Below are 15,218 nucleotides of genomic sequence, written 5' to 3' on the forward strand. Positions count from 1 at the left end.
CATCTTTGCCTACGCTAATACACTTGGGCTATGGCAAGAATCTGGACCACATACAAGCTCCATATTAAGTGGCGTTGTATTTTGTTTCTACTGTTCCAATATATGAAAGTTTACTGTTGATCACAGACTTTAAACAAATCTTTCTAGTCCCTGAATGCTTTGAATAATTGAACAATATTAATGAAAAACATTTTTAAGTGATGACATGCTGTTACTTAATTTGAAGTGAGGGTGTCATAACATACATAAATCCTCCAGCCGGCATGCATTTATAAAGTTACAGATTCATTGTCTGTTCCTCAAGACCATCCAACAGCAAAGCAGCTAATCACAAGGAATGACTAAATTGGAATATGTTTAGAGTAGATGACCCTGCACTGCAAGTTTCAAAGCAGTTCTCTACAATAGCAGAATTTCTATGAACCACTTTCCTCAAGCCCACTGTCCTCCCTACTTCTTCTTTCTCCAGATGAAGAACATGCTTAAGCAGTTCAGAAACTGTGCTTCTGCTGTTGAACATCTGTTGCCAGATGTATACCTAATTTTTTCAAAATGCAACCTTAAAGGGCTATGTCTGTGAGAGATTAGCACCTGTAGGAACAGCTAATTCAGACCAAATGAGTGCATGATGAAACTGATGCTAGTTAGAAGAACAGCCTACAGGATGAACTGGACTGCAGATTTCTTCTGAGTTAAAAGCTACCTGTTCCATTCAAAGCACCAGAAAACCTGTAAGCTCTGTTATGTGTTATCACTTAGTTATCCACTGGAAACAAGTGGGAACACGTACCTCCTCTTATGGGTAAGGACATGCATACAGTAGCTCACATATCGATGGCCTGATTTCTTCTGAAATTACATTTTGTCTTGGTCATCTTTTGGCAGACAGATATCAATAATTATACTAACAAAATAGTTTAAATTCTTGCAAATTTAGCTTGAATGCACTCTTTTGCTTCTGCTATGCAATCTCACAAAGACCACAGCGGAGACACTGTGAATTCCAACCTCAGCTGTTCAACTGACAGTTCCTCACATCTCCCACGTTGCAACTCTTATTTAGAATGAAAGTCTCACAGTCCCTGGGAGTCACCTATCAAGGTTTATTTCACAGGCAAGACAAGTGAAAGCTTGTACATGAGCACTGCAAGAAGTGCAAAGCATGGAAGCCAGGACAACCCATGCAATACCCTCTCCTTGCCAGTTTGCAACACCATCTTGCAGAGGGATCACTCTGGCTAAGTACTTAAGTGCTGTACTGTACACATTAACAGAGATTAGTTCTGCCACTCTTTGTGCCACTCTGTCCTACTGAATTGTTTTTAGAGAGGTTACAATCCTCTTTGAAGTCAGGGTTCATTTCAACAATGATTTCATTGAAGCCAAGACTTTACCACATGATCCATCTAAAAGAGTTTTTCTTTTCACTCAGTAATAGAAGCTCAAACTTTCCTTTCCAGCTTCAGTTTTTGGAGACAGCTCAAAAACAGGTGTTCTTGTTACACTCAGCTGTTTTTTGTTTTTTTTTTTTCCTGAAACCACTTAACCATATTTATTCCACAAAGCTTAATGCTCTAAAACAGTTGCAGAGCTGACTGCTTTTTGGTTGCTCACAAGTAGATATGGAGGCTAGGGGCAGCTGGGGACCCACCTTCTTCCACAGACCTGTCATAGCATTTGGTTCTGGATTCAAAACAGAAGAAGTACATGCGATGGATCTGATTTCAAATTCTACTAATAACCTATGGCTTGTTTGGAAAGTGGAATAAAGACCTACTACATTTTGTTTGAAAGATTCTTTATAACTATTCCATACAGTAAAAAAAAAATGTATCTAAGAATGAATATGAATGCATTGCTAGCTTTTTAAAACCAGTTAAATGTTTTGTTTATGATTAAAGGGAGCCCGTAGGTCCCAAATCCAGTGCCCATATCACAGCACGATCACAAGATGAGGCTGTAGACTTTGACTGTATCACATTGCTATGCATTATCATGAGCAACAAAGTCCTGGACTCATGGCTTTTCTGCATACGATGATGTAGCTCCTCTAATTGGGCACATTTACACCATTAAAAGATGACTTCTATGCTTATAGCTTCTTTTCCTATGTCTGCTTGGTCCCACCAGGAAACTTGTACCATTGTAGGTATTTTAGTAGACTCACACATCTTTTATCCACTGCCACAATTTTCGGACATAGCTGGCAATGCAATGCCTGTCTCACATATATTAGGAGCTGGTGGAGTAAGCTGAAAAAATGAGACAACTGCTAAAAGCATGATTTAATATTTAAAAATGAATAAATAATAACCTCATACTATTTGTGCCAATCTTGTGGCTTATGAAATTCTGGGACTGATGAACTTTCCAACAGCAGGCTCATTAAAACACCATGGAGCTGGTGCATGAATGGTTTCAGTAAGAAGTCCATGTGCATGGAATCAATTTCCCCCTCAGCTGGATGAAGCAAGGGGAACTGAGATAATACTGTTTTAATTTTGGTTTGGGGGGGAGGAACATTTTTTGGGGACAGGACTGTTTTTCAAGTTTTGGGTTCAAATTGATACCTGTAATATTACTGCACATGCATTCACAACACCGTTCACTCTCAAATGTAAGACTTCTTCAGCTTGACTGGCTATGAACATAACTACATTGACTACAGAAACCTATTTTTGCTGTTGTTGTTATTGTTTCTATTTTTTTTATTCTGATTATTTTTAGCTCTATATTTACTACAAACAAAGGCAAATTTGGTTGCTCATGCAATGTTATAGTTACATTTGCCTAGCTGGAATTACTAGATAGATATTTGACTCATTACTCCAAATACACACATACTAACACCCTAGTCTATGCGGGATTGAAATCACACAGGATTGTCATTCTGAAGACTGGGCATATATGGATGCACTAAGAACTAGGTTGTTTCACCCAGATTCAGATTCCTGTCTTCTTCCCTTTCCCTCTCCCACCTTGATTAAGTACTACCTAATCCAAGCAAGGAGAGGGACAGTCCTGCCCTCCCCTAAAACACTGGTCGTAGCTTCCTGCTTTGGAGCTGCCCACGGTCCCTGAGCCAGCTGGAATAGTTTTGTGTGTCCACACAGAAGTGAATGCCTACTCCCATGTTTGCCTTACTCATTAATGAGTTGTCCGCTGAGTAGGAAGTACAAGGGCCTTTCCTACTGGCCAGGAAAATGCTCAGTTTCATAGTGAAATCTTTTTATAATTAACCCTTATTTTTACCTAAGCATATTACTTTCTAGAAACATATATGTGAGATTATTGCAAATGGCTCAGTACTGTTTGGACTGAGACAAGACATGAAAATTGCCTATCTTCCCATTGTGCCAAAGGATGCCATCAGGCCTCTGTCAGCTGCCAGCTGTATCTGTGAGGGATTCTGTGGCACTGTAGCACACAAGGGCATACCACACAGGTTTCCTTACTGGTTATTGTTATCAATGCACCTTAGCTTTTAAATCATCAAAAAGGAGCTGCTGTGACTAATACATTTACACTTTTGTTAGCTACGGACAGTCCACCCAAATATGGCTATAAGTGACTGCAATCTACTTGACAAGACGTGAGATTAAAAAAAATGAAACTACCATTTAAAGAAACTTGCAAGGAAGGTTTTATTTGGGGCTGCTCTCCTCAGCAGCTGGGTTTCAGGATATAGTCTTTGTGCATTCACATGTGCCCATTCTTCATGCCCACAAACCCTGATGGGCTAAGACACTAGTATGTACACATGAAAGTACAAAAGCCCACAGATCTGCACCATAATGACAATGTGCAAGTTTTAAATATAGCTGCGACTATACAAACCTCAGATTTCAGGACCCTGCTTCTCAACTGAGAAGTGTCGTTTGGCTAGATGAACAAGCCAAGATGAGAGAAATGTTCACATTTACTCTGGGTGTAGCTAGACAGAGATTTATTTATTTATCTATTTATTTATGTCTATGCATTCCTATATATATGCTTTTGTATATTTTGTATCTATTTTTTATGAAAAGTTATCTTTCTGACATTTGTTTTAAACTGGTTTGGATTAAGTGTGGTTGAAATTAAATGAGGTGTCTTCCACTTAGGGACATAGTAATCAGAAACATAGGGACACCAGACGATTCATGCAGAGCTCAATGCTCTCCCATACTTGTGCAAGAGTACAGAACCCTGACTGCATTTGCAACTACCTACAAAAATGTATTCTAGTAAATTCCAGTAAAAAATTCTAGTTAAAAAGTGTTTGCACTTTTGAATGTTTGCCTGGCATAAATGGCATTCTGATACATTTTGTGATGCGGTATAGTGTTTTATTTCCAAATCAGTTCCAGCGAAATATCTGTGATACGAAAAGGCCGAGAGCAGTCTCAGTACATTTCTTAAAAACAACTGAGCTTTAAAAACTTTCAAAGAGAAAGCAAAATGGAGTAGGGAAAGAAGGAAACAAGTAAGACAGTAAAAAGAAAAGGTTGTTTCAGTGTCAAACCAACACATACTTCTAAGCTTTAGCTACGCTGTCATATGCTTATCCTATCAACACTGATAGAAATGTAGACGGGTGATTACCCAAGGGCACTACCATTTTCCAGCAGAAATAACTGTTCCATTTATTCAATCTTTTGGAAATAATCCATGGAGTTTGCAAAATTTTACAGTTTATTGCTACCAAGGTCACAGTAACATGGGCTTTCTTTTGCAATCCATGAAGAAAATCAGAAAGACAATATACATCATACAGAGTATTGCCACATTAACCCAGTATAACAGTCCATAGAAATAGCGCTCAGTGCTGTTCATTGTAGGTTTATGGCAATGAAGCTTTAGATTAGTCTTCCAAATCACACTTGTATACTGAAGTACGTGAAAGTCATATTGTTTCCAATGAAACAACATAGTACATACAGACTTGGCAGATTCCTGACTTCTACAATTTTTGACAGTCTCCCAGATTTAGGGCTGAGAATGTCAGACTGACCCTGCATTTGGCAGGAATAGTAGAAGTCATGGTTTTATCAAACTCTGCTTCAAGTCAGATCTTATTTCCATTAAAAAAAATCTCTGATTTTGTAACATTAATGTAATATTTGTATTTGTAAACAAATAGAAAATATAACCGTCCCTAATTTAATTTACTATGTTGGGGTTTGTGATTTGGAGAGTCATGGAGGCTCACACATCACAAAAATAAAAATGAAAATAATTTAGTAATGTATAGTATAGTATATTGAGTATATGGTAATATTTGGTAATGGTAATATATAAATATATGGTAATATTTCTCATCTGTCAGAATACCACAAATTAAATGAGAAAAAAATGGGTGTTTTGAACAAATAATAAAGTTCTATGTTCAGCTGTTTGTCCTGTATCATTCTTCTCACAAATGCTAAAATGAAGTTGTTGACTCTGATGCTTAAATCAGAAAAAAAAAAAATCAGTGGCCTAATGCCATTGTGAACCTGGCAGTATGTGGTATAAGACTAAAAAATCTTTAAAAGATTGCAATGGAGGGCTTAATTGATCCTCCTAAAATCCACATTCTTCTTTTCTCTCATTTTCTGACCTCATTTCTGAGTCACACACATAGAGGGTGGAGTGTACTAATTCTACCCAGGCCATTTGACCAGGCAAGAAGCCCAAGAAAAATGATTTTTCCATATACTAACATTAATAAATAGTGGAATCCCAAAGTTCTTTTGCAAGACTCCAATTAGTATTTTGAGCTTCACATTGCAGAAATTTATTTCAATCTGCTGTTTTTAAGTAGTTCTCTCTCAAGATCATTGCAGTATGGCTTCTTCTTGTAAATTATATTGATTTTGGATTTTAGACCACACAGTGTATTATTTTCTTTATGTATGTTCTTTGATCTCACTGTGTAGGAGTTACAATATATAGAGTTTCTCTGCAGAGATCATCTAGACAATCACACTTTTTTCCAGTAAGCTCAACCAAAATGTATATCATTGGGTTAATATTGAAACAGGTCTATCTTGCTAAGGTTCTTGTGGGGTTGCTCCTTTCCACATCCTACATAGTACAACCTCCATTTTACTGTCCTTCCACAAGGAAAGGACAGCACACATGTATTCCTCTCACATTCACAAATCAACTCTATCTAGCTGTAACATTTTACGGCAAAAACAGTTCTGATGGTTAACTGAATCAGAAAAAAGTCTTTATTATTATTGTTGTTATTATTTTATTACATTTAACTGTCTCTGTTACCCTGCATCCTGGAAAAATAACTTATTCTACAAAAATTCCTACCTCTGTTTCTCTGTTTCCAGGAATCAACTCTTTATGGTGACTTTGAAGATTTCAGATATGCCAAGAGAGGAGGAGGACTGCAAGCAAACAACTGATGGGCTAACGCAACAACTCCAGAGCAAGAAGACTCTGCTGAACAGGGGGACCTGCCTTCCTCAGCCTAAATTCTTTCCAGAATGCAGCTTTACTGAAAACAACCACCAGCCCCTCTAGGCCTTATTTATCTACATTTGGATTCAGGTGTAACAGGAATACAACGATGCTCATCTGGGCTTTATCAAGAGCTAACGGAGACTCTCATTCCCAAAGAAAGACTCCAAGGCAGAGAAAAGTATGAATTTGCAACGTGTGCTTATGTTCTGTGCTGTGAATGAAACATCCTATCAGTCCTTTCCAATATAAACACGGTCTAAGATATTGTAACAGAAATCATTGCACATTTTTTAAATTCAAATTAAAAAGTGAAGAAAATATGACAGCATTTCTTACTTTCGACGGAACATTTCTGCAAATATGCAGCCAACACTCCAAAGATCAACCGGTGTTGCATAGCTGGACTGAAGCAAAACTTCAGGCGCTCTATACCACAAAGTAACAACCTGTAAAACAAAAAGGAAGGTAAGATAGAGCATGCTTAGTTACAGAATTGCAACCTTATAAATGTTGTTGTACACAGATCCCATTTAGTTTCATCCAAATTGCAAAACCTCACAGATTATGGCAAACTGATTTGGCAAGTGCATAGAAAATGGTCCTGTATGGAAAAATCTCCATATCTATAGCCGCAGTGATGATGAGTCAGGAAGTGAGATCACTTCTCCAGAACAGTGCATTTCACAGCATAACAAAAATACAGTGTCATTGTACAGCATTGGTGTGGTATCACAATATCACAGCACACTATCAGAACAACTCTTTGAAGCTTTTGCAAATTACAGACCCCAAACATTTTCCAGTAGAGTTACAGACTCCCCTTGGAACAAACATTAGTTAGTCTGTTGAACAAGGCCTGCTTTTCTTAAACACTTTTTATGGACCCCTAGGTGTTGACACCAAAATTGGAAACCAGTAAGTTAAGGAATACTGTGGGTTTACCTATAGGACAAAATAGAATGTGTAGCTAATCTTTATCCTATGCTCTTCATAGTTTGGATAGTTTTTGTTTGTTTGTTTTCCAAAAGAAATGGGGTTAACTGAAGTTTACTGGCTAACCTGGGTAAAAATGTCCTACCTGTCTCAGAAGTTTTGTTCACATTGAACTGAAGAAATTCATTATTTTATCATTTGGATGCAGATTAAGTTAAAACCTCCCCACAGCTGCCCGTTACAAAAGGCCCAGTGCTGCCCAGCGTGGTGTCCTTGCACAGGGAGATACCTTAAATTGTCATTGTTTTAACCAACCAACACAGTGCTGGGACCCTTGGCAGGTTCCTGACCTTCACAGTTTGTGACCGTCCCTGCCCACATGCCGCTGGTTACACCAGCACCAACTTCTCTCACAATCGGTTTCCAAATGATTACAGCTTTTCCCAGGGACATCTGACATGTAAAGCGCCTGCTTTAAGGCAGCTGGTCGTGTTGCAATGTATTGTAGAGACACAGTCGGAATTTTACTGGCACTACTCCACCAATGTACTTTGATGAGTCCTGCACATTGGACCCACAACGGAGATGGGACAGCTTATATTTATCCATTTGTTTCCCACAAGTAGACCAAATACCTATGAGGCGGATTGTATCTTCAGTCTATTTACAGAAGAACACAAGGAGCTTCCTTACAGTCCTGTGTGACCTATTATGTTGCTCGAATTTAATCTTGGAGCTACAGGAGTATTCTGCTCCTGACTGCGGTTATAATCCAGACATAACAGATTGTCAGCTAAATGGCAATATATTCTTAGCGTGTGCTATAATTTAAATTTCTGTCAGTATTAATCTACAGGTAGAGAGGTTCTCAAAAATTAGTGGTTTCTTTCTCCAACTAGCACGAAGCATTAAGAAATGAGAAATCCATGAAAATTCATGAGAAGCATAAAACAAAGCAAAAAAATATATATATTACTGAAAAGAAACAAGTTCAAAGATAACATGAAAATAACTTTAAAAAGTATGTTAACTAGGATAGCTAGTTCTGGATTTGAAAACCAATACACAGAAATGTGTAAGGAGAGTGTTTTATTTTTAAATGGTAACAATATAATTGTCTTCTAAGCAAAAATAACAATGGAAGTAATCAGCCGAATTTGCTGGTCAAAGCCAGCTGAAACAAAAGCAAATACAGTATTTATTACAATCATTACATGCCCTGACAGCCTTTGGAACTACTGAAAGGCTATTGAAGGGAGGTTCATGGATATTTGCACAAGTGGTCATATTTGCTAACAGTCCTCTTAAACACTTTGATCTCTATTCATAAAATTTGTCTTTGAAACAGTTCAATAACACAGTGCAAAGTACTGCACTGGCAATCTTGACTTCCAGCTACCTGTTCACATAAACAGATCCCTGTGTAGAAGCTGGGCATTATTTAACTCTGTTGGACTTGTTTCCAATTTGTTAACGTATCACTGATCTTTTCCCAAAATACTTCTCTCTATATAAACTCTCTATAAAATTAAAGTAAAGTTTCTTCAGAGATTCACTTCGGGAAAAGAAGATAAATGTAACTTAAGGTCAGGGGATTTTTACAGGCACTGGCCTATCTGAATCAGCGAGAATCCCTCCTAAAATATACACATATTTTTCGTGGTGCAGATATCTCTCTCAAACTCTGATTTGCACTTTCTCAGGAAATCTGATGGAAAGCTTATTGAAGAAACATTGCTTTCAGGAGTCGGGTATAACAATTTCGGCCCATTGTTATTTGTCAGTGTCTGGGTGCTGTGTCAGGAGCAAGAGCTGCGCGATCGCTGGATCTCTGGAAATATCACCAATCCCAGTGAATCTTCATTTAAGACCCTCACAGCTCTTCTCATAAAGTGAAGAGACGTTTTATTTTCCCCAGTTCCACCACACATTAGCCCCCTGCACTTCTCATAGGCAGAGGACTGGGGGATGCACGGTTACGAGACATTTTGGTGAGCGCTTCTGACGAGGTGCGCCCCGAGCTGAAGCCCCTTTCCCAGGGAAATGCTCCGAGGGAAGGGGCTGCTCTTTTCCTTCCCCTTCCTGAGAGGAGCATCGCAGCTCACGGCAGGCCCCCGGCCTCAGGCTCGGGGGAGCAGGGCTGTTTCCAGAAGGCCGCGGAAGCGCGCAGCGCGTCTGCTGCTTCCCCCACGTGACAGCGTGCTGGCACGGCTCCCCCAGCGCCTGCACCCTGCCGCCGAGCTCCACGCATGTGTACGCGGGGCAATGGGAGATTCTGTCTCTGAGTAATTTGGAAACCTTAAACCTTAAAAAGAGTTATTTCCAAAGTCTCGCAGCTAAATTCCAGCCAGTGCCTTTCGGCTTTTTATAGTCAGAGGGGAAGTAATCTGTGTGGAGCTGTTTTGATATACTCTGTCGTTACGGTAATTATAAAAGTGATCAAGCAACCCATATGGTTTGTAATGTACAAGCCTGTGTTCTGAAACATGAACTTGAAAGGGATCAAAATTTACTAAATGTCATTTTGCACACACGTAATGCCACAGATGACTCGTCTGGTGCTCAGGGTCTTCTCCTGAAAAGCACAGGATGAGGCAAATGATGCAGTGGTTTTGACACACAGTTTCACACTCTCTTTCTCTTACCATAGAAACCAAAAAAAATATTTGTGGACATTCCATTAACATTTGCAGATAAGTAGAAATGAAAATTATTCTGAACACAGGATATGGTGGCTGAACAACTAGATCATCGCTTCCTCTTTAGCACAGTTCTGACTTAGAGTGAAAAAATGCTTTGCTTAGGTAAGCCACACCACCAGTGAGACAGGCTCTCCCTGCAAGACTTGCTCATGACAAAGCCCCCCTTTTAGGATCAAAAAACCATGCTTCTGCTTTGTTACATTTCACTTAAATTCTGCCTGCCCTGAAAATCTGCCGCACACGCACTGTGACTGTTGACGTTCAAGCTGTAGGAAAAGGGGTTCACGCTTACATGCTGATGGAGATCCTAAATGTGGCGTAAGACTTCTAGCTACCTCTGAGGTTGTAGGCTTCAGTGACCACGTTGCATTTTAGCCCTCTCATCTAATAAACCTCCCTCCGTTGCCTCCTCCTCCCTTCCCCTCACCCTGCCCGGCCTCTTTAGCTCCTCTCGTGCAACAGCCACGTTCCTCTCAGCTCTCCCCCAACCTCCCGGCTCCTCTCCCATCTCAGCCTTTCTGCCACATGCCAGCGGCCCCCTGATGTCACCGAACATGCCTAACCCTGTGCTGCTCATGTGCAAATGCCCGGGTGAACACGGCCTGACACCCGCTGCGTCCCACGTGCTCCACCTTCCGTCACACTCCCCGCCTGCTCCTGTGCACCCCCAAGCTCTCCAGAATTTCACACCCTGTCCCCTCTTCTTCTGAATGTCTCCAAATGCTCAAGCCAAATTAGCTCCCGTTCCCTCTTTAGGCTGCCTTTAGCTTTCCACCCTGCTCTGTCAGTTCTGGGGATACCATGACATTTGTATTTTCTAAGGATTAATCTATGTACAAGAAAACTGAAAAACTGAGAAAAATTTGCACACTGGGACCAAAGGGAGCAGATATACTCCTTTTCCAGTGCACATTTTATATTTTTACTACCCAGATAAGATGGAATGATAGCAGATAAAAAAACAATATCAGTAGCTGCAGATCACTGCTTCTTAGCATTTTAATGTCACTAGGTTTAGGCACCACATCAGGATGAAATTAAATGAAGCATATATCTGAGAGACACTAGAAAGGAAAGAACATCTGCCAAATTGTGCCAACACTGTGTCAGACTCCCTGAAGAAGGAAACGTGCTCAGTGAGAAGTCAGGGGAAAGCTGCATTTAGAGTCTGAAGAAGAAAGATAGCTTTTTTTCAAATAAAGCTGTCTGCCTTATTATACCTGACAGACGTTGCTATCTGGGACCACCTAAGCCCCAGGAGTTTCAGTCCTGCACTTCATGATCCCTATTTCTGATGTAAAATCAGATTAGTGGTACATATCTGCTCACTAGTGGTGCAAACACAGGATCTAGGCATCGTGTCTGTCTCATTTAATTTCCATTTACTTTACAGAGCAGATTTTCACTTCTGGATAACTGCTTAATTTAAATGGATCTGCACATTACACAGCCCATTCCAAATATAGTTGCTGTGTGAATAGCATACAGTTCAAAAAAGACAAAGACAAACAGAGGTTCAGGGATGGGGTTGAGTAACATAGACACAAAAGACTACATTTCGGTTTGCCACAGACTTTAAGTACAGACCAATGCCCAGTTGCACAGCTACAGGAACAAAGCAGGGATCAGACTGTAACACAGTGGCTATGTCTGTGCTGGGAAATTAAATGGGACAGGAAATGTTCCTTTGGCACGGAGACCAACAGGCACAGAGTGGCCTATGTCCATGTTACTAAATTCTCAAGCCTCCAAAAAAAGGTGACCGCATGCAAACTGCTTATTGGGAATGGTCTCTGGTCCATGCTTAACTGCCTAGGAACTGTCTGGGGGAAGGCTAGTTGGCATAACTCAAAACCGTGCCAGGAACCATTCTAATAATTTAACAGTATAGACAATTGAGCTCCAGTACCCACGAATGTTTCCTGGCACTCTTTATTCCACCAGCCAGTGAGTCACGCTGTGGCCCCGGGTCTTCCTTTCACTCGAGAGAGAAGGCGTTTTGCTATGCTTCCCTCATCTCCGCTGAACCAGAGGGGCTCCGGGAGGGTGTCGGGCTGGGGGATCATGGCCCACTCCTCATCCCACCCAGCTTTGCTCCAAAGGGGTAACGTCGAGCCTCACAGTGAAGCTGATTTCCCCTCCCATTTACAGAGCAGAAGAAAATTGGGCCGTTAAAACTGGATGCAGCCAGATCTAAGATCAAACATGGGGTTTAAAAGGTCACAAAAGTTTGCATGTAGAAACCAATGAAAGACATTGGACATCATGAAAAGAGAGAGTAGTGTTTCTTTTGCTTGTATCCCATATCCATAACTATTGCTTCATAGATGGAAAGGTTTATTCAGATATTTTCTGCTTCATCTCCCAATACATAAGGTAGCCTAGTGCTTGTAGAGTCCTCAGAAAGTAGAGCGAGGTAGCGCCTGAACGAGGATCCATCTCACATAACATTAGGTATCTACATCTGAGCCAGTCAAACAGACTCCCTTTACAGTCAGAGGGAAGAAGCTGGTATTCCCTGGGTGCCATTCAACTTATTTTACAGTGAGTGTGTTGTACTGGTCAAATGAACACATGCTGCAACTGCTTGCTATCTGTGAGGAGAATCTAGCTGACTGGCCCGCAGGTAGACATCTTCATTGTAGACATCTAAAGCTGGTTGTGATTAATTCTACTCCAATTATTTCTGAAGGGACTTTGAAGAGGCCTGTAAAACCTCTTAAGATATTAGCTTTCATAGACATCACTCCACAAAAGCAATTAACAGGATGCTTAAATTCTTACAAAGTATCCTTTAATCCAAATAAAGTTCTTCCAAATCTTTTGCTTTTGTGATTGTGGTTTCTACTGTACTGTTTTTGGTGCTGATTTTGTTCAAGATATTTGCCATTAGACACTGGCTCATTTTGTTGTTTAAAGCAATTCAGCCTCATGAAAGATTATGTGTAACTTTTAAAAAAACTTTTAAACTCAGTTATTTTGTTCAATACTCATTAATAGGGCTTTCACATTACCTTTGGGGAATCTTTTACTTTTTCATTTATTTTTCTCCTTTATTTTTTTGAGTAAAAATAAGTGAATGCAATTGTAACATACATGGGGCAGCATGCAGAATATAATTCTGTAGTGTTGCTTCATGGTGCCCCAAAATCACAAAAAACCTCTCTATTGCTTCAAACTGCTCAGGAGGGTTTCAAGTGGAATCTTTAAAATTTCATGATGGAGCTGGTACAGCATGGCTTCTTATCCAGGGCTGGGGGTCTAAAATGACTCGCCTAATTTTCTTCAAACTTTGTAGCAAATTTTTCCTCAGCTGTGTAAATAAGCCTGACACATTCACCACAGACTAGTGGAGAGAACTGAATTACAGATGGCTAAAATCGGGCCTTGCATATTGATTGAAGCCTGGCTTCAATCTCCACTGCAGACTCTCTCTCTAATGCACTTCCCTCTTGCTTGCTAGAAATGTGCTGAATCTCCACAGAATCTCAGAAGAAGAAATGCAATGTCTTAAATGAGAATGCTTACAAATGCCTTGCTGGTCTGACAGTGTGGCATTATTTAATATGAATTCATTGTAGTATTAAAAAATACCATGTTTCAGCACCTGCGGTCTGGAATAGTGATTGACAACCAGCACGGGGCAGGGCAGAGGAGGCAATCCAGAAGGTAGGTGACCCTATATAAGGAGGAGATGGCACGTTTGCAGGACTGCAGGCTCTGACAGCTGCCCTGCGTGCTGCTCGGTGCCTGCCCAGGCAGCCCAGGCGGGCCCTGCTCCGCATCCCACAGGCAGGCCTTCAGCCTGGGCATGCCTGCCTCCATCCCTCCTGCACCCACACGTCCCTGTCCTCGGCTGCTCTGCTCCAGGAGTGGGGCTGCTCCCCACCTCCTCTTCCTCCATGTCCACTAGGGGCACCCCAAAACCCTGCAGCAGCAGAGCACACCTACCTCATAGAGGTAAACCGTGTGTTTGTGTGGGGGGGGTCCTGGAAGACAAGGGAAGGGGTAGCCTGGGGTGTGTGGATGGGGCGAGCAGGGAGGGATGGAAGAGGAATACAGAGGATTGATGTCTCATTGCACCCTACAGCACCTCACACAGCAACCTACCAAAGCACACCTGTCCAAAAGGTGCGATAAGGCCAAGATAAGCGGTGGTAGCATGGGCTTTTTAGCCTTGGAACAATGACTTCAACATATTTTTCATCCCTGGCGTGGAAGAGGAGCGTGCCTGCTTTATTTGCTGGGGACTGTCTTAATGAATTTTCCCATAAATGTGCCTATAAGATTCACTGAGCATTCTGTGTTTGTAAAGAGCCTGTGACTCTTTAATCTATCTCTGAAGACCTAATGTTATTGCTAACTGCAATGGAGACAGGTAATAACGACTACATCATACAATGTGCTTTAGTTCGCAGGGATAGTATCAGTCTGAACATTATTGTTATTAATTATTAATTATTATTTATTATTATTATTATCATTATCATTGTTATTATCGTTATTATCATTATTATTTATTATTTATTATTATTATATTATTTCTATCATTATTGAATAGTGGTTCCTCCACTCCTATATAACCAGTTTCCAGTTTCATTGCAGATATAGATACAGGTATGGCTGGTTAGAATGTTTCTTTTTCAGAGAAAGATGGTATTTTGTCTTTTTATAGACACATTGAAATACTTTCCCTTTTACAGAAAAATGAACCAAACTACCCTGGTGGCTTTTAGAAAGTAATTCATTCCTTGACTAAAAGTTGTATATATATATTAATATGTATATAAATGACATCTTTTTGAGTCGTATGGGTCTTACGAAATGCACATGGTAATAACAGTTTTATCTCTTTATTCACATTTGTATCAGTTTTAGAGGCAAGCTTAATTACCTGCTTTGTGAAAAGTGGAAAGATGGTTCTTACTATTTCATTAGTTAAATGATCAAGGAAAAAAACATCTATTTATAGAAGAGAAAAATCCTGATCACACATACCACGCACTACCAAGTTGTTATTTTAGAATGCGTGCTCTTCTTTTTTATGTTAAAACATTTGTGCTTTGATGAAAGCAAGATTTAGCATCAACTGTGAGATAACTTAACATATAAAGAAACCATTCATTTCTTTGATGGTTTATA

The 15,218-nt window shown here is 40.2% G+C and overlaps 1 protein-coding gene across 3 annotated transcripts in view; it reads right to left on the minus strand.

Moving 5' to 3' along the window:
* CDK6 (cyclin dependent kinase 6) overlaps window positions 1–15,218 on the minus strand; it is a 142,177-nt gene that overhangs the window by 37,787 nt on the left and 89,172 nt on the right. For all 3 annotated transcript variants that reach the window (XM_066991721.1, XM_066991718.1, XM_066991720.1), the window contains one exon: window positions 6,778–6,887. In XM_066991721.1, the coding sequence (XP_066847822.1) occupies window positions 6,778–6,887 (110 nt within the window). The remainder of the gene's footprint in view (window positions 1–6,777; window positions 6,888–15,218) is intronic.

This window comes from Anser cygnoides, chromosome 2 (assembly GCF_040182565.1).
Source record: "Anser cygnoides isolate HZ-2024a breed goose chromosome 2, Taihu_goose_T2T_genome, whole genome shotgun sequence".
NCBI classification, from domain to species: Eukaryota; Metazoa; Chordata; class Aves; order Anseriformes; family Anatidae; genus Anser; species Anser cygnoides.